A 26822-nucleotide genomic window follows, 5' to 3' on the forward strand; every position below is an offset into this window, starting at 1 on the left:
TTTACTTTTGTATTACTATATATCACGGCTACCGTTATACCCAAACAGCTACGTATAAGTCGCCGAGCCTTTGTAGGCATTTCTTGAAGAAAGGGATTTGTTTAATTCAAGACAGTAAGTAACAAGTCCAATGACAAACCTCAACGGCCACGGTATTAAAAAAGAAGGAAACTTATGTAGCCGACCACTTGATGGCGGCATAGTAAAGTGACTCGAACTCAAAACGAGGCACATATAATTTTCAACATGGCGGGCGAAAGCATGGGTCAGCCACATCTTGCGAAGCAGGATCTCGCAACGCTGGTAAGTAACGGTTCCTGGGCGATAGTTATAATTGTCATAAACACCGGGTGTCGTTATTCGTCATTCTACCTTACTGCAATCGTCTGAGTGGCTGGGATTTGCCCGACTTCATAACGCTTTGATCACACATCGTCGTCAGCTGGCAATAAAAACGAGCATGATGCAATTTTCTTGACTGATAATTCATTTCCACGAATTACGATTTTGTGTTACGTAATTGTATCGACACATATATACCCCACCATTTACACCGACAATGTTATCGTCCCTTTATCACTGCGAGTGTCCCCTATGTGTCGTCATGCGCCGAGTCGGTTCCCTGTATCTTAACACAATGTCATTGTACATGTACTTTCGGTATTGTTAAAAGTCATATCCGTAATTTCAATGTAATACCTGAATTCTAGAATAACCATATAGGTTTGATCACATTGATTGGTCAAAATTGAATCTCACTATTTCTACCTGTGTATCTGTAGTGTTACTATGTATGGCCATATGGTTATCATGAATTAATTACTATACTGTGGAATACTTTATTTTCGCTGATATTAATTTTCGCTGAAAAGGCTTTTTGGGCATTTTGCCTGGAATTTATTTTCACTGATTTTTGATGAGTTTAATGTAAAATATAGGAAAAAAGTATATTTGCTGGATTTTATTTTCACGGAATCATTCCTTCAGCGAAAATAGCGAAAATAAATTCCAAGCGAAAATAAAGTATTCTACAGTAACAGTGTTTTCTCCAGCTTTGTATTTATGAGGGGGATTGTCGCCCCTTCAGATCAAAATAGAGGGGGATTTTCTGTAACAAGGGGAATTTCTAATAAGCATAAATTTTCTTAATAAAACATTGGCAGTAATTGTTCATTATTTTCTCCACTTGTTACCAATTGTTATGTTCTTCATTTTGTGTTCTAAAATGTATGTAATTTTGCAAATATAATAATTATAGTCCACACAATAATTTCATTATTTGTTATTTATTTAATGTTAATAACATTCTGCACATGTTACCATACAATCAGAGAAATCCTGTCAACACAACGTGCAATATGTTTCATGAACAATTGTAGTAATAATTGCCAAAACACAAAAAGCTGAAAGGGAAAGCTGAAACATGTATTTAGTATTCTATTTTTATTTTCTCTAAACCTGGAAAATACGTCTAGATTTTCTGCTTTGCCATAATTTGAGAGCTTCACTGGCATCAAATTTTGCAAGAGGAGGACCTTCTACTAGGATGGTGAGCAGACGATTCAAAGAAGCCTCTTCTAATCGATTTCGGAGGGACGTTTTCACCTTGTTTTGGGCAGAGAATCCCCTCTCACAGATTGCTGTATTCACAGGCAAAACAACGGCTGCCTTTGCCAAAGTTATTAAATTTGGTACCGTGGCCTTATGATTCGTGTTTATCAATTTCCACAGTAAAATAAAATTGTCACGAGGGTAAGCTTTGCTGCATCACTAGTGTTTTTAATAAACGCCAATCATGTCAGGTTTCGTCTGGATCGATAAGAGCTTTGTAAACTTGGCCCTCCTTGTTTACTTTATCAACACCATAATGTGCGATCAGAGTCTCCAATTTTTCATTGCCGTGATCTGGTCGGCGGGTACGAAGGAGAGATGACACATTGCCAATACATCGAATGCCGAAATGACTTCCGGGAAGCGTGCATTTATGTTGTCTATCAAATTATTGATAAACTCATTCTTCACGTTGTTAACGACGCCAATTTGTTTCGATCTATTCTTCAAATTATTTTTTTTACGGGTGAAAACAGACTAGTCATTTGTTACGACGTGATCTAGCATGGGTAGGTTCAGCGAGAACTTCACAGTACAACACTTTCGTTCCTTACAGCTTTGTATAAATTACGCAAATCAACCAAAAAATAACACCGTGACCCAGTTACGTCAAAGATGGAAATTCCAAAAAACTGGGTACACACTCGACCCCCCCCAAAAAAACCCATAATGCAAGCTCATTGTTTAATTAATTTAGTTGCAATCGGAAATTCTAAACTACGCACATCAGAGAGCTGTGCCGATCTGGTGGGCTTGACAGCGTGTCAAGCAGTTATCCAATTAAAAACGTGAATTCACACATCAGGTCACTTGTTGCTCCCATATATGGTAGCGATGAACTTTCAAACTTTCAACAACATGGCGCCTTAGTCTTTCGCGCTGGGGTGCTATCTGCGTTGACTGAGCAAGTGTTACGATCTGCATGCATTGTTTTAAAGCACTTTTCTTGTCATATGCCTGTAGTTACGTTTATTTTTGAATAAACATGATTAAAGTTGGTCTTCAATCGAAATCATCGCTGGCATGATGAGTTTCCTGTTGGTATCACCGGAGATGTCAACCGTGAAACAACGGTGCATCATGAGCTCCCTGGGTGAATCGAAAACCCGACGTAATTTATTAAACGTGACACATACATCAAGTGGTGTTTTTTTACATATAACGCTGCAAATTCATATAATAATAAATATTTTTTAAATGATTCTGACGCGCGAAATAATTAATTAAATCACGCAACAAGCGGGAAGAACAATTTATTGTTGCCTCGCCAAGTTGCTTAACGCGTCGCCCAGTCACACACACTTCAGAAACTCAATGTGGGCTATTCCAACTTACGTACGCATACCCGAAGAAGGTTACAATGTAATATTTTTAAATATAAGGACGCACAATTTTAAACGAAATATGTGGGAGGATGATTGTTATTTGTATCAGCAAGCTACTCGGCGCGTCGCAGTCCAATACACGCACAGACCATCATTAAAAGAATTCAATGGGCAGTGAAGAAAGGGGCGATTTTCGCCCTTGGAGTATTTTTTTAATGGCGCACAAAGTGTAGTAGGCGGGGAATCGCGCAATCTCGCGTCCTAGAGTAAACACTGCAGTAATAATATGAAAATGTAAGATGTACTATGTAGTGATTTTAAAGAAATCAGGTTTAGTTTGTTGATTTTATTATAACAAGTAGCAAATGATACATTTTGTTGTTTATTTTGAATAATCCCTGGGTTTTAATTTAGCGTACTGTAAAATATTTTATTTTTGCTATTTTTGCTGAAGGAATGATTCAGTGAAAGTAAAATCCATTGAATATACATTTTGTACCTGTTTTCCTATATTTTTTACCTTCAACTTGCCACAAATCAGTGAAAATAAATTCCATACAAAACACTCGAAAAGTTTTTTCAGCGAAAATTAATTCCAGCTAAAATAATGTATTTTACAGTAGTCAGCCATCAGTGAAATAAGTGAAAATAAAACCCAATGAATTAGGCCAGTACAGTATCACATACATTCAAGCTCAGATAACAGTCTGAGTGGGTTAGTGTGGTTTGTGATTCAACACAGGCACGCAGTCTCCTCACCCGTACCATGTTTGGAATATTACATCGCACCAAGCAACACATGCTGCCTCAAAAGTTTTCTTTTGTGTATGATGTAATTGTGTCTTCAAGATAGACCAGGCATTTTCACTTGAAAAAAATGTTGATTTTCAGGAAAAGTTCCATTCTACAGATATCCAACCAGTGCTTTATTGAAAATATTGCAACATATTTAGTGACCAAATATGGTTACATGACCTCATTAAAAATTCATAAATATCTTCTGGAGCACTACTGAAGATATTTCTTTTGTGAAAATAGTCAGGGAATCTGCCATCTCTGATGGCTTTCTTGTGTTTGTCTTTTTTTTTGTTTGATTTCACAGGTCTGGTTTTTCCAGTTACATGTAATAGGAAATGGTCTGTCTGCTAGAAGAGAAAATTAAATTGATTGTTTTTGTATTATTGCTATACATCTTGAAGAACTACAAAAGGGTCATACACATGTACACTGTATATGTAACAAATAGTTTTTTTTTTATTGCAGGATGTTTCTAAATTAGATCCTCTATCTCCCGAAGTAATCAGTAGACAAGCAACAATTAATATAGGTAAGCCTTCATTCTCAATGTATACACTGTATTTGCTCTGTTACATACTGTAAAACATGTCTTTTTCGCGAGCATGTTTTTTCCCGCGAGCATGTCTTTTTCGCGAATCAACATAGAAATCAACAATGACAAGAGAGATTCGCTAAATTAACATTTCGCTATTACGTCGTTTTACCACAATTCGCTAAAATTGCATGCCACTTTTTCAACATGTTTTACAGTAATTGATGGAGTAATGTAATTTTTATTTAGTTAATGAGTGTTTATCTTAATAGAGCAAATATATTATCAACTTATGGTGTGAAAACATATTGTGTGAACCATTATTTCTGTGAGTGTCAGACAGGGTATTTGTAAGTGTCTGTTAAAATATACTAAGAAGATGATTTTGGGCACTATATATTTGTCAAAATAGTGAAAAAACAAATGAAAAAAAACATTAAAGCTGGTAGCTGGCTTATAAACTGGTGATTATTTATTGTAAATTGGGACATAAAGTATGGTCTGAGCGTAACATAACATTTAGCGAGATTTAACCCTTAAGACGTGATGTACGAGAATACTCGTAATAGCACGTCTGAATCCCACAGCGAAGCACGAGAATAATTGTAAACGACCCTCTGAGAAATTGCGTTGTTTTGAATGACGTATATGTGGAGTACATCATCAATAAAGGCGAAAAACATATGAAATAAACTTTGACCTGTGTATATGTGTGTGTTATTATTGCCTCAACCGAGGATTCCTCGCCCAATATGCAAATTACATGTTCAAATTCCATAGCTTGACCGCTAACTTTGAATGTTTGACTAGCAACGCAATCAAAATGGCGACACCAAATTTGCATTTCAATGACCCTGAAATACAAGCTGTATGGTATGAAATATTTGCCGATTCTGATTCTGAATACGAATTTGAAGGTTTTACTGCGGAAGAGATCGATTTTGGTGATATCCCGAATGATGATATTGAGTGGGAGATTGAAAATTCTGGAGTGGAAGTTGCCGACGATACTCGTCTTGGCTGGTCATCGAAAGCAAGTGGCGACATTTTGGTATCACCGTTCACCGGTGTTCCGGGACTCAATGTTCAATTGCCGGAAAACACAACTGCATTCGATTTTGTCAAGTTATATCTTAAAGATGAGGACATTATCAGCATTGTTGAGCAGACAAATTCTCACGCAAATGATCATCTTGCACGCAACGATGAAAACTTGGAACCGCACTCCAGACTCCGGAAGTGGAAGAATGTAAACATAGACGAGATGAAGATTTTTCTTGCCATGACAATCGCTATGTCGATGCTCCATAAGAACGATCTTGATGATTATTGGAGCCTAAATCCGATAATTTCGACGCCTTTTTATCGTAGCATGATGCCAAGGGATAGATTCGAGCTCATTTTAAAATTTCTGCACTTCAATGATAATGCTGCCTATGTTGTTCGTGGTGAAGCCGGATATGACCCTCTTTTCAAAATCCGACCTCTGTATGACACCATAACACGCCATTTGTCGGAAGTGTATACGTGTGAGCAGTGTATTAGTCTTGATGAAGGAATGGTGCCATGGAGAGGGAATATTCACTTCAGGCAGTACATTCCAAGTAAACCAGATCGTTTTGGTTTGAAATCATACATGGTGTCAGAATCATCAAGTGGGTACATTTCTGTTTTTGATATATATACTGGAAAAAATTACACCCCTAACCCCGATACAATAGAAAGTGAAAATGAAGGCCATACTTTCAATGTAGTAATGGGGCTGATGAGAAAAGGTAGTTTGCTGAACAAGGGATACAAACTGTACACGGACAATTACTACACCAGTCCTACGCTTATTGACCATCTAAAAGCTGAAGATACAATGTTAGTTGGTACAGCTAGAATGAATAGAAAAGAAATGCCTGCAGCCCTGAAATTGCCATTGCGACAAGGTGAAGTCATTTATTGTCAGAGAAATGGAGTCTTGGCGATGAAATGGAAAGACAAGCGTGATGTTATTATGTTGTTATCAGTACACATGCCAATTTGGAAATTTGTTGGCCTATCCAGGGGATCCGGAGAACCAATTGTGAAGCCTTTGTGTGTTGTTGATTACAACAAAAATATGGGAGGTGTGGATCTTTCAGAGCAGATGATCAGATCGTACACAATGCATCGCCGACGTTCAAAGTCGCACATGTATATCAAGCTTTTTTTCCACATGATAGCTCTTCTTGTCACTAATGCCTACATCCTTCACAGGAAGTTCAGTGCCAAGAAGCTAACTCACGCTAAATTTCGTTTATCCATTGTTCATGATCTTGTTTCTAGTGCAACCACTGCACCCATCCCAGCACCGAAAGGGAGAAGATCAGTTGGTCAGCCACTAAGACTACTCGAAGAACGCCACTTCCCCTCACCCATCCCTGCTTTCCTTGGTAGTAAAAAACAAAACCCAACTCGCCAGTGTGTAGTTCACAGAGCCTACTACAAAAAGCATCAAGATGGCAAGCGTCCACAAGAGAGTCGCGTGTGGTGTCGCAAGTGTGAAGACGCCTTATGTACATACCCATGCTTTGAGATTTATCACAGCAGATGTCACTTTGATGCAGTTGATTCAACAGATTTCTATTTTGATACCTAATTCGTTACTCACTTAATATTGTGTGCATCTGTGGTCTGCATTTTTATTGAATAATTTCTATCTTGAAATTTTGTCTTGACTTACCTGCAATTCTCTAATTTTCACTACTGCATGCTGAAGCTCATTAGCTTGTTTATTATATATACACATATTTGAAAACACAAGCAACTACTACAAATAAATTGATCTAGTTGCAATTGTAAATAAATAATTATCCATGAATGCTTTTCACAGCTTTCGTAAACAAAATGAAGATTTTCCCCCTAAATTGCAATGTATTGAATGCTTACAGCTTTTGCATTCAAATGTGTTTTTTATTAAACAGCTGTTGTTGGTGCTAATGGATATGCTAATGATATGCAAATTTATTTATGACAATGCAATTTTTGTCATCAAAATATCACATTCTTCATATAATATATTTACAGTTTTGTTCAATATTTTATATATTTTACTTCCATGAGTTTTTTTTCGTGGACCTTTACATAATTTCTGTCTTAACTTTTTTTTACCAAAAACAATCATTATTACATCAAAATAAAGTCGCAAATTTGTGTAAATTACATCAATAAGGAGTGGCAACTGTTTCATGATCACAAATTGCAAATCCAAGTGTTGGTTATTTCATTCACTATAACGACTTATTTAGGTAGTCTTTTTTATAAAATGTCATTCATTGGTGCTAAATGGTATGCAAATGATATGCTAATTTATGTATATATGGTCAGAATTTTTTTTTCTAAATGCATACTTTCAGAATATCAACAAATTCCTCAGATAAATGATAGCCATCTGACTTATAAATATTAAATAATAGACAAATATTTTTATATAAATTTTACTAAAACTGTTGTTTTATACCCAAAATGTATACCACAAAATCTATAAGTGGTCATAGCAATACAATATTATGAAAGATTGTTTTTTCTAGATATGTTTACATATCACATTATTGACTTTTGCATGGCAAATAAAAAAGTTACGATTATTGAATCCACAGTGACTGCCTTATTTTTTTTGAAAAGAATGCAGTGGGGGGAACGTTATGGTCAGATAAATTGAAGCATGTTAAGGGTTAAGGTGGATTTATATCTTAGCTTGTTTTCAAAACCGCTACATACATGTATTGAAATTGTTCATTATAATCTTGTGTTTAGTAACATAGGTAAATACTATATTGAATAAGTTGAAATTATTGATGAAAATAATACTGGCTTTAAACATTTCAAGTTCTTATGAAAAAAGCAAAGGCAGCTGATAGACAGCTCGGAAGTTAAGTTACACTCAAACTGTACTGTAGCTAACCAGTTTTTGTTTATATTTACTGTAAAATACTTTATTTCTTCTTGGAATTTATTTCTGCTATTTTCGCTTGAGGGCTGATTCAGTGAAAATAAAATCCAACGAATATACTTTTTTTCCTATATTTCACATTCAACTCATCAAAAATCAGTGAAAATAAATCCGTACAAAACACCCAAAAAGCCTTTTCAGGGAAAATTAATTCCAGCGAAAATAAAGTATTTTACAGTATTTAAAGCTTGACGTATTTTTGCTTTCTCCTTAGGCACTATTGGTCATGTGGCCCATGGTAAATCAACTGTGGTCAAAGCCATATCAGGTGTACAAACTGTTAGATTCAAAAATGAACTGGAAAGGAATATTACTATTAAACTAGGATACGCCAATGCTAAGGTATGCTACACTGGGATAACAGGCGTGCATTACCCTCATGCCATGGCCATGCACCTCCATACCCTGGGGAGCAGATCCTCTGGTAACCATAAAATTCTGATTGACCCGGGATCACATCTGGCCACAGTCTTCAACTGTGACCTGTCTGATAGTAATTTTGGCCCCACGGAAGCCATAAAATGCTCCATTTTAACTTGGAATTATCAAAAACTCCACACCCTGGTAGGGAGAACCTTATCTCCTTGACACTGAATTGCAGTGCTCCCTCTGGCAATATTTTTCTAGAAAAACACCTGTTACAAATGTCTGTACCCATGAAGTCAAGAATTAATATGTTGATTGACATAGTCTATTTTTGTGATAATGTATTGTCATTATAGGGCTGTGCAGATTATATTAAATGTTGTAATTCCTGTAATATTGAGCCAAAATGAAAGTATTTGAGTAAACATTTTAAAATATGCATACTACACATAAGTAAACGTCACATATACGACTGGAAGAGTAACAACATTACCTTTCTAGCTACTTAATATTTATATTATGTATTCCCTGAGTGCAGAGCTAAATCACAGAATATTCTAGGTTGCTAAGATGCACGCTACTGTACCATGTATTCCTATGGGCTATGTGCGAGCTGTTGTGGAAAGCTGATCGAAGAGCTTGTGAAAAAAGATGCAAAAACAGCACAAACGCAACTATGAGACAATCTTGAGCAACCTAATTTATATACAATGTATGTTGCACCTGTAGAGGTAATCTAGTTTCACTGTTCAGGAGAGGCTCAACTGCTAGCCCAAAGTACTGTTTTTGAGAGTTTTTATTTCATCTGTTGTGGTTGCTAGACGGTGAAAATTCCTGGATGTTCACTTCCAAGAATGGGCCATATAACACGACATACTATCCGAAGTCTTCTCATTCAGTATTTTGTGCCCGTATTCTATTTACTGAAACATGAAATAAATTCCACATCTCAATTCTGTGAAAATACTCTTTCTACTGATGCATATTTTAGTGTGATCCAGTATCGTCATCTTTATACTTACAACGTTGTTATTTTTTACTCTTTTGTTCCAGATATTCAAGTGTAGCTATGAACGCTGTCCTAGACCAACTTGTTATAGATCAGCTGGTAGTAGTAAGGAAGATGAGTTTCCATGTGACCGACCTGGATGTCCTGGTAGATTCAAAATACTTAGGTGAGGAAACAAACTCTGGTGTTCAAGGTATACATAGAAATTTAATTATGTGTAAAATTTTTGAAAACTAAGATATTTATGACTAAGCATTATTGGTGAAATTTTTTGTTCATGATTGGAAGTTACAGACTCCATATTTCCTTGGATTGGGCAAAATGAGAGTGAGTTGGGCTAACCATTCTAGGGGAGTCTGACCCTCTCCATCCCCGGGAAGCGAGACTCAGATTTACCAGGACATGCCGCAGTGATGTTTTGCCTATCACTCACACAAATTAAGACACAGAGGAGCTAATTCTTGCTCAATTCAAACATTTTGTAGAGATTTGAATAGCACAGTTAGTCTGCCAGCCATTTAAAAAAAAACACACGACCTGACCTATTCCCTGCTATGCTCCTAGTATATCACTATTTTTCTAAGTGTATAATGTGTACCTGAATATAATTGACATTTTTTTTCTCTAGACATGTCTCCTTTGTAGATTGCCCTGGTCACGATATTTTGATGGCAACTATGTTGAACGGGGCTGCTGTTATGGACGCAGCGTTGCTACTTATTGGTATGTCATTTCAGTTACTTGATTTCCTTCTATACTCCCTATATTCACCTATATTATACATTTTAGTAGAGTATAGAAGTCGCAATACATAATATCAGATGATTTTTGTAACCTGCTTTGTTTTCGTCTTACAGCCGGGAATGAGTCCTGCCCTCAACCACAGACATCAGAACATCTGGCAGCTATTGAAATCATGAAATTGAAACACATACTCATCTTGCAAAATAAAATAGATTTAGTGAAAGAAAGTCAAGCGAAGGACCAGTTTGAACAAATTCAAAGGTTTATTCAAGGTAAATTAGTGTTTTCATGACCAGCTTATCAAATATCAGATGTGAAAAGACAATGGTTTACTGTGTCAACACGGAATAATGACTTATCAAATTAAAGTGTGTTAGACATGTGACATATTGTCAAATTTATGTTTGCTTTACAATGTGTGTAATCTAAATTTAATACTGCCCTCTAGTGGTAGAATAATTGATCACTATCCTTGGGGTGAAGCTACGTCACAAGACGTTCCATGTTGCTAAGATGTGCACTACTATACCATGTATTCCTATGGGCTCTGCACGAGCTGGTGTGGAGTGCTGGTTGAATAGCTGGTGAAAATAGCTAAATTCGAGAAAAAACACAAAACAAACTTTGAAGTAATTCTCGACAACCAAATTTATATATGTTGCACATGCAGGAGTAATCTTGTGGAGCATAAAAGCATTTTTATTGTACAAGAAAATTCACATTCAATATTATTTTCAGGCACAATAGCAGAAGGTGCTCCTGTAATTCCAATCTCAGCACAGCTCAAGTACAACATTGAAGTAATTTGTGAATACATTGTCAAAAAAATACCTAAACCCATCAGAGACTTCACATCCAAACCAAGATTAATTGGTAAGATATTTTTACCCTCTTTAAGCCATCTCAGTGGCATCATTTGTTTCCATTTTTGCAAAACGACATTCAAATGTTTGGTAACCACTAGCTCATGATCTGCTGTAAAAATGTTACATATCAATTGTTTTATTTGCATACACTGTTTAAATATATATATATATATATATATATATATATATATATATATATATATATGTAAACAATGGCAATATTATATTATAATTCATTATCTTGTCAATGATTTGATTTTATGATTATATCATGAGAGATTTACCTAAAGACTCAATGAGAAGTAGCGGTATAAAGTGGAAGTAGCAGTATGAAGTGAAATTAAAAACGCTTTGTGGAGTAAGAACGTTTGTAATCAGTGACAACATTTCTATCACGTGCTGTAGTGCAGAAGTGATTAAATGTCAAAATTAAGTTGGAAAGTTTTGATTTTATACAGCTTTTTACTAAATTCTATTGTTTTTAGTGCCAGATGCATAATAATATGAGGTTATTATGAGGACACAGAAAAGTATGCATGAAGACAGTACAGTGGGAGTATCAACTGATGCGCAGTGAAGGTCGATGTGATTGTGTACTGTCTGAGTGCATACTTTGCAGTATCCTCGTAATAACCTTATTATTAGTCCCCGTTCGGACGCAGTCCGAAAACGGGGACTTATGTTTTGACCTCCGTGTGTGCGTGCGTGCGTGCATCTGTGCGTGCGTACGAGCCTTTATCTTAGAAATGTCTGGACCAATCACAATCAAACTTCACACATACATCATACATGATAGTATACATATGCACGTCAATTTGTTTCACGATCTGATTCAAGATGGCCGAATAGCGGCCATTTTTGTGCTAAAAATCATCAAAAACAAGCATTTCTCAGCCATTAACAGATGGATTTTGTGTAAACTTGATATATACATTAGACATTATAGGTCCTTGATGCACATCATTTTGTTTTACGATCTGATTCAAGATGGCCGAATGGCGACCATTTTTGTGCTAAAAAATCATCAAAATCAAGCATTTCTCGGCTGTTTACAGATGGATTTTGTTCAAACTTGGTATATACATTAGACATTATGGGACCTTGATACAAATAATTTTGTTTTTCAGATAAGATTCAAAATGGCTGACTGGCGGCCATTTTGTTTTAATGAATGTGGTTTTCGTGCCATATCTCTGACTTGCTTTCACTGATTATGTTCAAATTTTAAATTTTTTCATTATACATCATGTCATAGATAGACAGATATATTGGTTTGACGATCCTATTCAAAATGGCCAAATGGTGGCCATTTTTGTGCTAAAAAATCATCAAATATCAAGCATTTATGAATGGATTTCGTTCAAACTTGGTACATATGTTGAAACATTACAGGTTCCTGATGCACATCATTTATTTTTCAGATCGGATTCAAAATGGCTGTCTGGCGGTCATTTTGTTTTAATGATTGGGCTTCTAGAGCCATATCTCTTACATGCTTTGACTGATTATATTCAAATTTTATATATTCGTTATACATCATGTTATATATATACATGTATTCAAAATGGCTGATTTTGAATGCTGTTCCAGAGCAATATCTCTCAATATGGACAAGTACTTTTTTGACGATCAGATACAATTGTCAATCATTTTAATGTTAAAAAATCATATTCCTGACATGGTTATATTCCAGCTATATTACTATAAACAAAACTATATATCTTGAATTTGATAACTAACGGGGACTGTGCCATGCATGGCTTGTTATACATCTTTTCTTCCCAGGATACATCATGGGAATACCGAAATCCAAAATGTTTACAACAGTTTTGGCAAACTTCTTTGTGTGGAGTCCGGTCAAACCCTAATGGCAGCCATGTTTGTTTTTACTATTAGAGGATGCTTACGTGCGTAATCATTCCATATTGGAATTCGCATTTCCTAATATGGTAGGATGAAAATACCCTGTTAAATACCGCAAAATTATAGCACGTTGTAACTTATGGCATTATGGTGACAGATGTATAATAATAAATTTTATTTTCAGTTATTCGGTCATTTGACGTCAATAAACCTGGCTGTGAAGTGGATGATTTAAAAGGGGGTGTGGCTGGTGGTAGCATCCTTAGAGGTGTTCTTAGGGTAAGTAAGTTAAACACTAACACAGTACGATCTACATGGAATACAGTCTGCAGTCCAAGTCATTTAGAGAGTGATCATTTTTATATTAATTGACGATATTGTTTTCAAATGCATTTGTGTAAATTCTTTTTAAAGGTTTCATCACATATAAATAGTGATGTTCACAATGAGATATTTGCATGATGTCTGTTGTGTGTACTATGAATTCGTCTATTTGATAATTTGTATAATCTGAAAAATGACATGTCTGTAACGTATCACTTGCTGAAAGGCATCATAGATAGCTGAAAACAATGGGAATATAAAATGGACAATGGGTTAATGTAATTGCACAATTGTTTTCAGATTGGTCAGGAGATTGAAGTGCGGCCTGGAATTGTCTCCAAGGATCAGGATGGGAAATTGATGTGTAATCCAATATTTTCACGGATTGTATCATTATACGCAGAACAGAACGATTTACAATATGCAGTACCAGGTGGACTGATTGGTGAGTTATCTTTGCCTCTCATGATATTGATGTGGCAAGGTACATGTATAGTGATTAAAATGTCTGTCATCAAGTAATTCATGTTCAGTCGTTCTCAAACTTTTATTTATCAACTGATATATTATCTCTGTGTAGTTCAAGTTTGGTATATCATGACTTATTTTTGCTTAGATGTATTGCTATACTATTTGGTAATTTTCATGAGATTAATGTTATTAGTCAAATATATAAAACATTATTATACAAATATTAATATATACTTCAGCATTTATTAAATTTATATCCTTATAAAGTAAGATATTATTCATATTAATGATTATTATTGAAATAAAAATCTAAAAGCACTAATTTAGTTCCTGTTTTGAACAGTTAGAAATTTGGATTTCATCTGTCTGTGCATCCAAGCCATTTCAAGGGCATGCTTTGACCGATCAGATTCAAACTTACATATGCACTCCATTTTTCATTCCCATTTGGACAATTATGACTGTCTGGCAACCATTTTAGTTTGTAAATTTGCTAAATTCTGATAGTTAAACATTCTGTGTACAGAACTATTTCTCGAAATGAACTGATTGATTTTATTCAAACTTTATATCTGGATCATGCATATTGGGTTACAGGTACATATCATATTTGAACAGAAATGACTAATTGACGGCTACCGTATTTTGTTAGTCATTTCTATTCTGATTCATTAATGTATCACCTTATTCAGTTGAAATTTTGGAAACAAGTACTATACTCGTAGGTAATACCTATGGTTGTGTTATTTTGTGTTTTGATCAAATTTGTTAAATTGAGGGCCATTTTCTAAAATCGTAGTCTATTAATGTGTTTATACATGTAGCTGTATCTCTGAGATGGCATGATTTTATTCACAAATCAGTACAATGATTGTACATTTGATTACACATTACATTTTTCAGTGAATCAACAAAATAAGCGCAGTACATTACAGGACATTCCCAGCAATGACTGGTAGCATCACAGCGCTATTTAGCCAAATGCATTATAACCACCCCAACGATATACTTCTTGCTCCTTAAAATTTAATCCCTCCACAGGTTCGGGGTACATTTATCTGTTAATCCCCACCATAGGTGGGACAAAATTGCACAGTGAACAAATAATCACTGATACATTGTTCATAGTTCAGAGACAATAGGTAGACACATATTCCAAAATTAACATATCAATAGGTAACTTACAAGCGGTGCTATTTTAGGAAAGGTGTTAATATTTTTAGACCAAGTAGGATACCGTCGGCGAATACATATGCCCACTTCTGGATCTCTGCTCGTGATGGAATTTGTCATTGAATACAGAATGGGAACTGTGCATAGTCAATGCCTTTCATCCATAATTTAAATATACTGTAGAATACTTTATTTTCGCTTGGAATTTATTTTCGCTGAAGGTATGATTCCGTGAAAATAAAATCCAGCGAATATACTTTTTCTCCTATATTTCACATTAAACTCATCAAAAATCAGTGAAAATAAATTCCATACAAAACGCCCAAAAAGCCTTTTCAGCGAAAATTAATTCCAGCGAAAATAAAGTATTCCACAGTAGTTTATATAATGCCTTGTAATCTTGGTTCTCTGTACTGAAAGTATCAAGGTTTCTAACTTGGTCATCTGTCGCATATTCACCATAGTTGTTCTATTACCGTATTTATCCGGGTATAAGCCCATGGTCCTGAACATGGAAAATTGCCAAAAAGAAGGGGTGGGCGTTTGCCAGGAGACCCCCGGCAAAAAAAACCGAAAATTCGCGAAAATTGACAACACGCAGATCGAACTGCGGCAGGGAATAGAACGGCAAATCCCTACAACTTACATGTATTCCTGAAATTCGTCCCACACAATTTGGACTTAGCACTTTTAATCCACAGATTTCGCAGTCTGTCAGCTTGGCACTTTTCATTCATGTCTAATCATAATAAAGAATGGGGTCGCTCTGCTGCGATGGCACACGATGCTTTTGTTTACAGTCTAGCAATCATCTTTGACCTTTATGCATCTGCTTTACTGATTGGCTAAGAATGACATCACTGCTAGTATTTCATCATAAAGGTCAAATCGTGACATTGCTTTCTTATCAGACTCGACGCTTATCAATCACGGTGAAAGTTATCATTCAGCAAGTTCCGGCGGTTGGAATGTCTCACTATATGGATATCGCGGTGGACTTGAAATAGAAAGCTTTTTTTTTATCCAACGACTGAAGAATAGTTTTCATGACAGAAATGAAAGATGGTAAAAAAGTTGGCAGTCTTCGGCTTGACATTGCAAAACTGCTGGCCCCAGTTATGGATTCGCAAGCTGCTACAAAATATTATATAAAGCCAAAATAACATGATTTCAACCACTCTCCCAGGTACGGGTTGCTACAATATTGCAACATTGGTTTCGTTGTTGACGACGCTAAAGCCGAACGAGTGTGACACTTGCTTAGCGGCTCTCCTTATACGATTTGCTTGAAGGCAGAGAGCTGTCACAGCTATTTTGCGTTCACCCCTTGTTTTATGCAATTAACAATTTTTATAAGTATCACGACAGACTTCAAGAAAGTAACATACAACCACAGTCAACGAATAGGACATACCGGTAGTTCTTTTTATATTTTTTGTGTAGAAAAAGACCCCCTGGGCGTGTGTATGACCTCAACTTCTTTACTATGTCAAAAGTGGGGGGTGGGCGTTTGGCCGGGGCATGGGCTCTTACCCGGATAAGTACGGTAGTAGTGCATACACACGCGGGAATTGAAATTAAAAATTACATTTGTCTTTTCATTTGACTGGTGAGAGAATAAAACTGTGTGTCACAATTGATAATGTACCTATTCTTATTGAGACATATTATTTGAAATAAAATTTTAATTCTTGGCTCATAATTATTAGTCCTAAAAAGACATTAGAAACTTAGGACTGCCCTATACGGTTAGTTAGTAAAAACTTGATATCTTTATTCACCTGTCCACAGGGTCAGGCAATTTGTACATCCACCTCTCCCTGCTAAAATCAGCTTGTCTAGGACAGCTGGACAGACCTTAATTTTGAACCCTGACTTACAAACATTACAGCGATGCATCTACATGTATTTTAATAATTCAGCATACAACAAATTTGTATGTGCTTCTGTTAAGGATGTGCTTTCTAATAGAATGAATATGGTATCCTATTGACAGGTGTTGGCACAAAGATTGATCCTACATTATGTCGTGCTGATAGACTGGTTGGGCAGGTTTTGGGATCTGTTGGTGCATTACCAGACATCTACACAGAGTTGGAAATCTCCTACTTCTTACTCAGACGTCTACTCGGTGTCAGAACAGAAGGAGATAAAAAAGGAGCCAAGGTAACACATGCTTAATATCAGTGTCCATACAATGCAGCCTTTGCATAATGTATCGCATAACTCAACACATTGTCACAACTGCTGGTTGCTTCGCATTCACATACAACTCTTCGCATCACATCGTGTTGCATTGCATCACATCGCATCGCATCACATCACACCGCGTTGCATTGCATCATTGTAGCATCAATAAGTATAATAATAGCCTAAAATTGTAAATTTGTAGTTTTATAATTTATTCGTTGCAAATTTATTATTTATTATTTATTATAGGTGTACTTAATTTTTATTCATTATTTGTTTTTTTTATTGATTTATAAAAAAAGAAGGCCTTGTTTTTTCAAAAACAATGTAATCTGGCAATATACATGTAGTACAAAAAACTATCACAGTGTCATACAAAGTCATCAGTAAAATTCCAGGTTGAACTTCAAAATGATTGTGAACTTGAGTGACTTGAACTTCATAGATTTGAGTGGTATTGTATAGATGTTTAGATTTCAGCTGTGCACTTGATGGATTTATAGAATTTAATATTGCAGTGCAGTAGACCTGACCTAGGTAACCTGTTTCAGTGACATTGTGATGTACATATACCATATTAGCACATGTGCTTGCAGAAATGACGAACATAATTTAATGTTAAAAAATTATAAATCACAGTCAGCTGGTGCACAAGTGATAATAAAGTAAATGCGATATTTACTATATGGGGGTAGACTGGCGAAGTCGGGGCGATTAATTTGTTTTTGTAGTTTTTTTTTAAATTGCGAAATGGAGGTGTTAGCGCAAAATCCCTTGTAACTGGTCTATTCTGCATGGCCCTCTATCGACACTGCAGGAACCCGTCGATTTTTCAATGGGTAATTATGTTAATGAGTGTTCTAATTGACAATCATCTGAGCCAATCACAGCATCTCTTCAACTGACCTCTGACCGAGAAGACGTCGACTGATTGTAGCAGTCAATATTTTTTTAATTCTACGACTAGTACGAGTTACTTTTTTACACATTGTGATGAATTAGAAACGACGACTACGACAAACTCGAATTTCAACGTGCCGCCATGTTGGGTCTGCAGTGTGACCTTTACCATGTTGACCTCATTATGCACGTATTTCCGCGCCCACCTCATAATGTGTGCATCATGAATATTTAATAGCAATGAATTTCCTGCAGAATAAACCAGTCGGGGTGATTTCGCGCTAACACCTCCATTTCGCGTTTTTTTTTAATTTTATTTAAACTACAAAAACAAATTAATCGCCCCGACTGCGCCAGTCTAATATGGGGGCTGCCATCTTGAATACAACATGAAACTAAATAAAGAAACAAGTTGTTAAATGTGTTTTTCAGATTCCCACAAATCAGCAAAAAAAAATACCAATATTTCACAGCCAAACCAACCGATGGTGTATTATTGAGCCAATCGCTAACAAGATTTGGCCGAATTAATCGTTTTTGTGTACGAGCATCTAATTACACGATTTTATTTTTTATTACAAGGTGCAAAAATTAGCCAGAAATGAGGTATTAATGGTGAACATTGGATCTTTATCTACCGGTGGTAGAGTATTTGCTGTAAAAGCTGATTTGGCTAAAATTATGTTAACAAATCCTGTGTGTACAGAGATTGGTGAGAAAATAGCCCTCAGTAGAAGAGTGGAAAAACATTGGAGGTAAGTGTTAAATACTGTAAAATACTTTATTTTCGCTTGGAATTAATTTTCAATGAAGGAATGATTCAGTGAAAATAAAATCCAGCGAATATACTTTTTTTTTCTATATTTTACATTCAACTCTGCAAAAATCAGTACAAATAAAATCCACACAAAACATCCAAAATGTGTTTTCAGCGAAAATTAATTCCAGGTAAAATAAAGTATTTCAATTACAGTAGATATGCATGTAAACTGAGGTGTGCATCTCTTATACAACTTTGACAATGCAGCTTTTGTAGGACTTGCTTGTAATAAGTAATATTTTTACCAGGCAACTTATTAACAATATGTATACACAAAATGTAACTGTCTTTGTCCGATTCACCTTTTTTTTTCTGAAGCCAACCTTCCATGGTCGTCTCTACAACTCATATTTGAGCATGTTAGGAAAAGCTGTATTTGACGTCAGTTAAATTGAATGATTTAATTGGGCGCACCAAGGAGCTGGATTCATCAATCAGCATTCCTGTAACAACTATACCCACATCAATTTCAAATTTAAACCAATATATATTTTGTCATCTTTAATATCACGTCATAGCTTAAAAAAAAAGCTTGTGACTTCACCTTAGATTCCCCATGGAAATGCATTGCAATACTCCATGTTCTATTATACAGGGGGAATTCAACAAAGGTATAATAGTAAGTTGACAGCCGAATAAATGAACCTGACTGATGAACATGGCATAACTGTACAAATTCCTGAGCTTAAAATTGACCTTTTTAAGAACTATTCTTCTGAAAAAATACAGAACAACTTAGAAATTAGATTTTCATTTTGGGGTTTGACAAATCCTTTTTACAACTGAGCTCTTGTTATTGCGTAAAAAACTTGTGTATTCTATTATGAAATTCTTCAATGATACTACAAATTAGATAATGTAGTAGTTTACATTATTTTCACTTTCACATACAATACTTGATGTAATACCACAAGGAAATTCTGCTTTTTTAAACCATTCACCACAAAGTGCATGTTTGAATTTGGTGTAAATAAACAATGTATTTCAAACGTGTTGCATGCGTCGCTATGAGTCCCATATCGAATACGTCGCTGTGAGTCCCATATCGAATACGTCGCTATAAGTCCCATATCGAACACGTTGCTATGAGTCTTGTATCGAATACATCTCATAGTAGTGTTATGAAGCTTCTTTATACATTCATTGTTGCATATCTAGTAGACTTGGCATTCAGTGTTGCACAGAGTGGTATCGGGTACTGCTTATCATTTTGCATGTGTCTTTATGCTTTAACAATGTATTATGCTAAGCTGTTACTCCGTTGATCAAAAGACGATGTACCTAGATAGTGTTCTTCACCATTAAATTCTGTATTTTGCTCATTTTCTTCAGGTTGATTGGTTGGGGTCAAATTCGAAGAGGAGTAACAATCCAACCATCAAATCCGAAAGATGAATAAAGCTACAACCTGAACATTTAGATTACATTCTTCTACACAGCTTTCTCAAGAAAATCTGAATTATAATACAACTATTTGACAATCAAACCTCTAAGAAAGGGCCCTAATTGTCTTTAGGAAATGTGGCATGTTTTTCATTGCAATATTTGCCTTTATTTGGTATATGTAGCGTGTCACAATGTTGAGACATTGTGTCATTTAACAATGCTGCACATAACAATGTTGAGATAATGTGTCATTTAACAATGCTGCACATAACAATGTTGAGATAATGTGTCATTTAACAATGCTGCACATAACAATGTTGAGATAATGTGTCATTTAACAATGCTGCACATAACAATGTTGAGACAATGTGTCATTTAACAATGCTGCACATAACAATGTTGAGATAATGTGTCATTTAACAATGCTGCACATAACAATGTTGAGATAATGTGTCATTTAACAATGCTGCACATAACAATGTTGAGATAATGTGTCATTTAACAATGCTGCACATAACAATGTTGAGATAATGCGTCATTTAACAATGCTGCACATAACAATGTTGAGATAATGCGTCATTTAATAATGCTGAGATAATGCGTCATTTAACAATGCTGCACATAACAATGTTGAGATCATGTTGCACAGAACATTGTTGAGACAATGTTGTACATAGCAATATTGAAACAATGTTGTACAAATTGAAAAAAAAAAATTCACATACCAATGCTGAGACAATATTGCATGCAGCAATGTTGAGAAGTATGTGTGTGGAGAAGTACGTAACTTATAACGTTCTGAATAATGGAATTCATTGTCAGTTCATGAAGACATGTTTTCGTCCCCTTGCTGACAGAGTCTGAAAACAGGGACTTATGTTTTGATCATCATGCATACCTCTGTGCATCTTCACCTGTGTCTCAGTCATGCCTGGTTTGTTTAAACTTCAAACTTCGGAAAATATATCACATTTTGGGCAACATGAACTTGTCCATTCGTTTTTATGATCCTATTCAAGATTTTTTGAATGAAAATTAATCAAAATTTATGCCCTGTGTAGACAAAGCCCCCCCCCCATTATTCTGAAAATTCTCCTTTGATTTCATTTGTGGTTTTTGGCTGATGACTGATTGTTGATTGTTTCATAATTATAGCATTCTGCTAATTTGAATATGCTTACTTTACAAAACAATGGATGACAGACATTTTCCCCATATCTTATAATAATAGATAGTTGTCATAGCAATGACAATGATTGTAACAACATCAATCACTCTCACATTGAACAGACAGGTTACTGATGTGTGCAGTAGCAGACTATTAGTTTTTATTTAACCCCCCCCCCCCCCCCCCCACATTTTTTGTGTACACCACTCAAAGCCTCACCCATTGAACATTTAGTAAAAAAAAACCATGTTTTGAACAAAAGTTCTACCTCCACATCGCAAACCTAAAATTATATCAGGGTTTGTTTCTTCCTATAGTACTGCATAAAGATAGTGGTTGTATTTGATTTTTGAGAAGCTACCAATCCCATAGTTACACATGTTGTAAATTCCTAATTGTTCATAATAATGGGAATGATTATGTAACATTGTTATTATATATTTAGAACTATTATATCGAAAATGAGAAATAAAAAAACATTTTTGGGATCTTACAGAGACGAAGTGATTATGTGTGTATGCAAGTCAAGTATGTGTGTGGAAGAGTATGCAAGTCAAGTATGTGTGTGGAAGAGTATGCAAGTCAAGTATGTGTGTGTGTAAAAGTATGCAAGTCAAGTATGAGTGTGTAAAGTATGCAAGTCAAGTATGTGTGTGGAAGAGTATGCAAGTCAAGTATGTGTATAAAAGTATGCAAGTCAAGTATGTGTGTGTAAAAGCAGTGTTCTCCACAAGGGGTTTTAGGTGGGCGGCCCGCCCATCAAGTTTTACGGCCGCCTAGTAACTCTCAACACCCGCCCACCAACGCACATCCAGCTGAAATTATTTGTAAAAAGCTTGCATTGTTCTTCCCAAGCCTAAACAAAGGAGTAGTTGCCCAACCCTTTATTTTGCTATTGTTTCAAGAGTCCAAACATAAACAATGACCACTGGAAGTCTGTAAGCAGTTATCAAATGTATTCATGGCAATGTGTCAATCGCCTGAATTCATCGTCGCCCGACATTGTTGCCACTTATTTCTCACGATACGCAACTACAGTGGTTTAAATTTACAGCTGTATTTTTAATAATCATCTTCCGATCACGAAAGGAAGAAGTAAATACGAACGAAATGTATATGCACAGTAAATAAACAAATATATTAGCAGATTGCATGTAAACTCGAACAAAAATTAAAATTCTAGCCGTATTTACAACGTTCGCTCGATTTTCATCGTAAAAACAGCATGGAGTAGGCAAACTGGTGACCTTTTGGCCTACCCCATTCAACGACCGTCGGCCACCCACCGTTGTTGGCGCTGTAACGATTTAATATCTAAGTTGCACAGGGGAACAGCGCATTCTGGGTGTTCGTGTACTAAATTCGGAAAGCGGTAATAAACATCAAACATGGCTGCCGGATTAGTTTACCGCGAGTATTTGTAATTGAATAATATTTTAGTTATCTTTTCCATGTTTTTTTCAATTTATCCATTTTTTATGTATAATCTTTCGAGAACATAGCAGATTCTTTTCTTTTGCCGATTGCTAGCATTTTTTCTTGAATTCCAAAACAACGTGTGAAAACGCAACGTATCGTGACCGTAAATGCGTAAATGCATCTTACCGTCCGTCGGCACGGGTGAGTACTGACGCCACAAATAAAAAATTTTATGAGTTTTATTTTGACAAATCGTCCGTTTTGGCGTCGGGGACAAATCATCTCGTATATTTTCTACATTATAACTCTTGTACTTGCTCTTGGTTACTCGAATTGCATTTCATGAACGTAGAATAATTTGCGAACGTGTAAATCACCGATTTCAAACTTTTTGCATTTCGTAAATTATAATAGTGACCAATCTGTTTGTATTTCAAAAAAATGTAACATGTTTCAATTAAATTAAAAAGAAATAACTTAGTGTGTATTGCAGTTCATGACATAAATGCTAGAATGCTGTATGTAAATGACATGCAAATTAATATGCAAATTTATGCTAATTAGGCCGCCCACCAGCTATTTTGGATTGTGGAGAACACTGGTGTAAAAGTATGCAAGTCAAGTATGTGTGTGTAAAAGTATGCAAGTCAAGTATGTGTGTGAATGTTTGTAAGTCAAGTATGTGTGAAAGTATGCAAGTCAAGTATGTGTGTGAAAGAGTATGCAAGTCAAGTATGAGTGTGTAAAAGTATGCAAGTCAAGTATGTGTGTGGAAGAGTATGCAAGTCAAGTATGTGTATAAAAGTATGCAAGTCAAGTATGTGTGTGTGTAAAAGTATGCAAGTCAAGTATGTGTGTGTAAAAGTATGCAAGTCAAGTATGTGTGTGAATGTTTGTAAGTCAAGTATGTGTGAAAGTATGCAAGTCAAGTATGTGTGTGTAAAAGTATGCAAGTCAAGTATGTGTGTGAAAGAATATTACGTAACTTAATTCGCTACGTTTAATTACCCAGCATAAATTTCGACCAGTCAAAATAACTATTTTGAACTGTAGGCATTAATGTCCGATTCAGATGACCAACTAGAAGGAAGAAAGCACTCCTTAGAGAAGCTCCTCACCTCCCGTGTTGTCACCCCAAAAGTCTACTCGTTCTTGTGGAATTGTCACCTGGATATTCCAGGTTGGAACCCCATAGTAGATTGAATATGTGCGTGGTTCAAGTTTTTTTGCTAAGGCTGACCATGTTTCTGCGTTTGGGCTCACAGCGTGGTCAGTTCGGGTGGCCCAGGGGCTTGAGTGAGAGGAGTGCTGGTATGGGTCCTCCCGTTCATCTACCAGTACCTCAGGTGCTGCATTGGCGAGTGAGAGCAGGGAGCAGTGGATCCAGCCGGAGATCTGCTCGATCGTGTCGGCTACGACGAGGCTGTGCCCCTCGAGCGTATTGCTCCTATGGGGCCTGTTACGGCTCCCTCTGTGGATCCTTCCTCGCGAGTTACCGGGTTTGCCTCCGAGATTCGGGCTATAGTCGAGTGCCTGTCAGAACAAATTTTGTCCCTTGCAGGTCGGGTAGACAATCTACATAAAGAGCATAACGGTCAGGACTGGACGTTGGTTTTGTCTCTCCTCCACTTCCTGCCAGCCAGGGATCGTCAGTCGAAACCAGTACCAGGGATCTTTCCCAGGCACTGCCTTCTCTACGGGTCACTCCCCCTTCGATGAGTTGTAGGCTTTCTCAGAAGGGACAGACGACACACTGTTCTCCGAAATGATTCCGTGAACCACGCCATGAGGATGATGTGGGAAATCATCGGCCCTAGTGACCCAATGTTCATACCCTCACCATCGTTCCTGAAACAGTTGCTCTTGTCAGGATCCAAGTGTGGGATCCAAGGAAACACCAACTGCATGGCTCCCCTCGTCCGGCTGATTGCTGAATGTGGCAGAGGGTGCACGGTGTTTATGGGCGGGTGTTGGTCCTTTGCAGAAGAGTATAGACACCAGGGTGGGGGTAACCTTATGACGACCCTTTCTGCTTGACCAAGCACTATCCGATATGTACTGTATCAAGTAATGGAGTCTGGAGCCAAACCTCACGCCCCTGATGGGATCCCTCAGGTCCTTCCTCCAACCCAGGTACCACAAACCTTTGTTTGCACAGGACGGGTAAAGGGGGATGGCTGCGTTCCATGGAGTTTCTCAGCATCTTAGTCAGAAACAGTCCACTACGTTCTGAGATCAGAGTTGCGACCCATAAATTGTTTGTGGAGCACACTAGAACATATTACAGTGTGTTTCAAGGACTCAAAGTTTCAGAGGTGGAATGCACCAGCCTACTAGACCACATACACAATTGTTGGCGGTACATCACACGACTATGCGTGATATCCTGCAGTGGCTCTCTTGACAGGGTATACCTCTGTGCAGTGGAATGCCATTTTGACAGCTTGTGTTTCCGCTGATTCACAGGGTGCATCACTGCCTTGCGCCTTACGCAGACTGGATCTCCCCCACTTTCCTTAATGGGGACATGGAGGGTGCAGTCTCAGAGCTTCGTGAAGTCACCGACCAGATGGTACAGGTGGAATCATCGAGCCAGTTGGCTGCTGCCAAAGGCAAGCGGACTGAACCCTTGGAGAGAAGAGAGACCATCCCCCAAAAGAAGGGACCGTGTGGTGGATGTCCCCTAGAATGCGGAAGCTACAAGGGGATCCCCTCAAGCGGAGGCAATTCGACAGGAGGTAGAAGACCTGGCAGCAAGCCCTGGCTTCTACTCACACGTGTTTGTAGTTCCCGAAGCTACAGGTGGTGGGCATCTAGTTCTGGATCTATACAAACTAGATCAGTATGTGCTCCATGATCAGTTCCGCATGGAGATGCCAAGCACTGTTTACTCTCCATGCACCATTTTGATTGGATAGCCTCGCTAGACTTAAGCGATGCTTACTGGCACATACAGATTCGCCCAGTGAGTCATTGACTCTATTGGGCAAAGTATTCAAATTCGGGGTGCTTGCCTTCGGGTTATGCTCCATACGTGTTCACTAGGGTTCAACCCGTATCTAGGTGACTGGTAGCTACAAAACTAAAATAAGAGGTTGCTGGGCGAGCAGGTAAGGCTAACAAAGGAGTTACTACACCGATTAGGCTTTCTAATAAATCTAAAAAATCTCAGTATGCAAGACTTGCATACTGTTTCACACCCGACACGTCAGCTGCACCATTTTGTGTAATTTATAGGCAAGTATGTGTGTGAACAAATGCAAAAATTATTTTGTAATTTATAGGCAAGTATGTGTGTGGAGATGCATGTAACTTATTTTGTAATTTATAGGCAAGTATGTGTGTGGAGATGTATATAACTTATATTGTAATTCATAAGCAAGTATGTGGCCGGAGATGTAGGGAACTTTGTAATTCACAGCCATATATGTGTATGGAAAAGTAATATTTTTGTAATGCAAATTTGAATGATTGGCTTGATATTGATAGCGTTCACGAGTTTTATCCATCTACTCAAAAAGGGTGCTGAATATAGCGCTAGATGTGATTAAAAACGCAATACCTACGGAATGGAAAGTTCTTATTAAATATGGATACAATCAAAATCTTACAAATCCACTTGACACAAACTATGAAATCGAAAAAGTCTAAATACAAAACGGAAATAGGGGCACACTTTATATAAAATCATGACATCAATAAATTACCTCACTAAACAAAAGATCAAGTGCGACACTATATAGAAAGACATATTTTCAATACCTCCAAAGCCTATATAAAAAGACATACTTTCAATACCTCCAGAATACAAGCCGAGCTTTCGCGATTGTTACATCTCGCCTCTACGTAAAACAAATGGCGATCTACAATGGAGGCTG

The 26822-nt window shown here is 36.8% G+C and overlaps 1 protein-coding gene across 1 annotated transcript; it reads left to right on the forward strand.

The window, feature by feature from the left end:
* The first annotated feature begins 201 nt into the window (after window positions 1–201).
* On the forward strand, window positions 202–22018 carry LOC100371562 (eukaryotic translation initiation factor 2 subunit 3). The gene is made up of 12 exons (XM_002733605.4): window positions 202–303; window positions 4200–4263; window positions 8460–8587; window positions 9665–9786; window positions 10249–10343; window positions 10478–10636; window positions 11103–11237; window positions 13278–13372; window positions 13718–13862; window positions 17058–17227; window positions 18734–18906; window positions 20304–22018. Exons 1-12 carry the CDS (start codon window positions 247–249, stop codon window positions 20368–20370), a joined length of 1410 nt encoding a protein of 469 aa, XP_002733651.1. The 5' UTR covers window positions 202–246; the 3' UTR covers window positions 20371–22018.
* The last annotated feature ends 4804 nt before the right edge of the window (window positions 22019–26822 follow it).

This window comes from Saccoglossus kowalevskii, chromosome 11 (genome assembly GCF_978046115.1).
Source record: "Saccoglossus kowalevskii chromosome 11, keSacKowa6.1, whole genome shotgun sequence".
Classification (NCBI taxonomy): domain Eukaryota; kingdom Metazoa; phylum Hemichordata; class Enteropneusta; family Harrimaniidae; genus Saccoglossus; species Saccoglossus kowalevskii.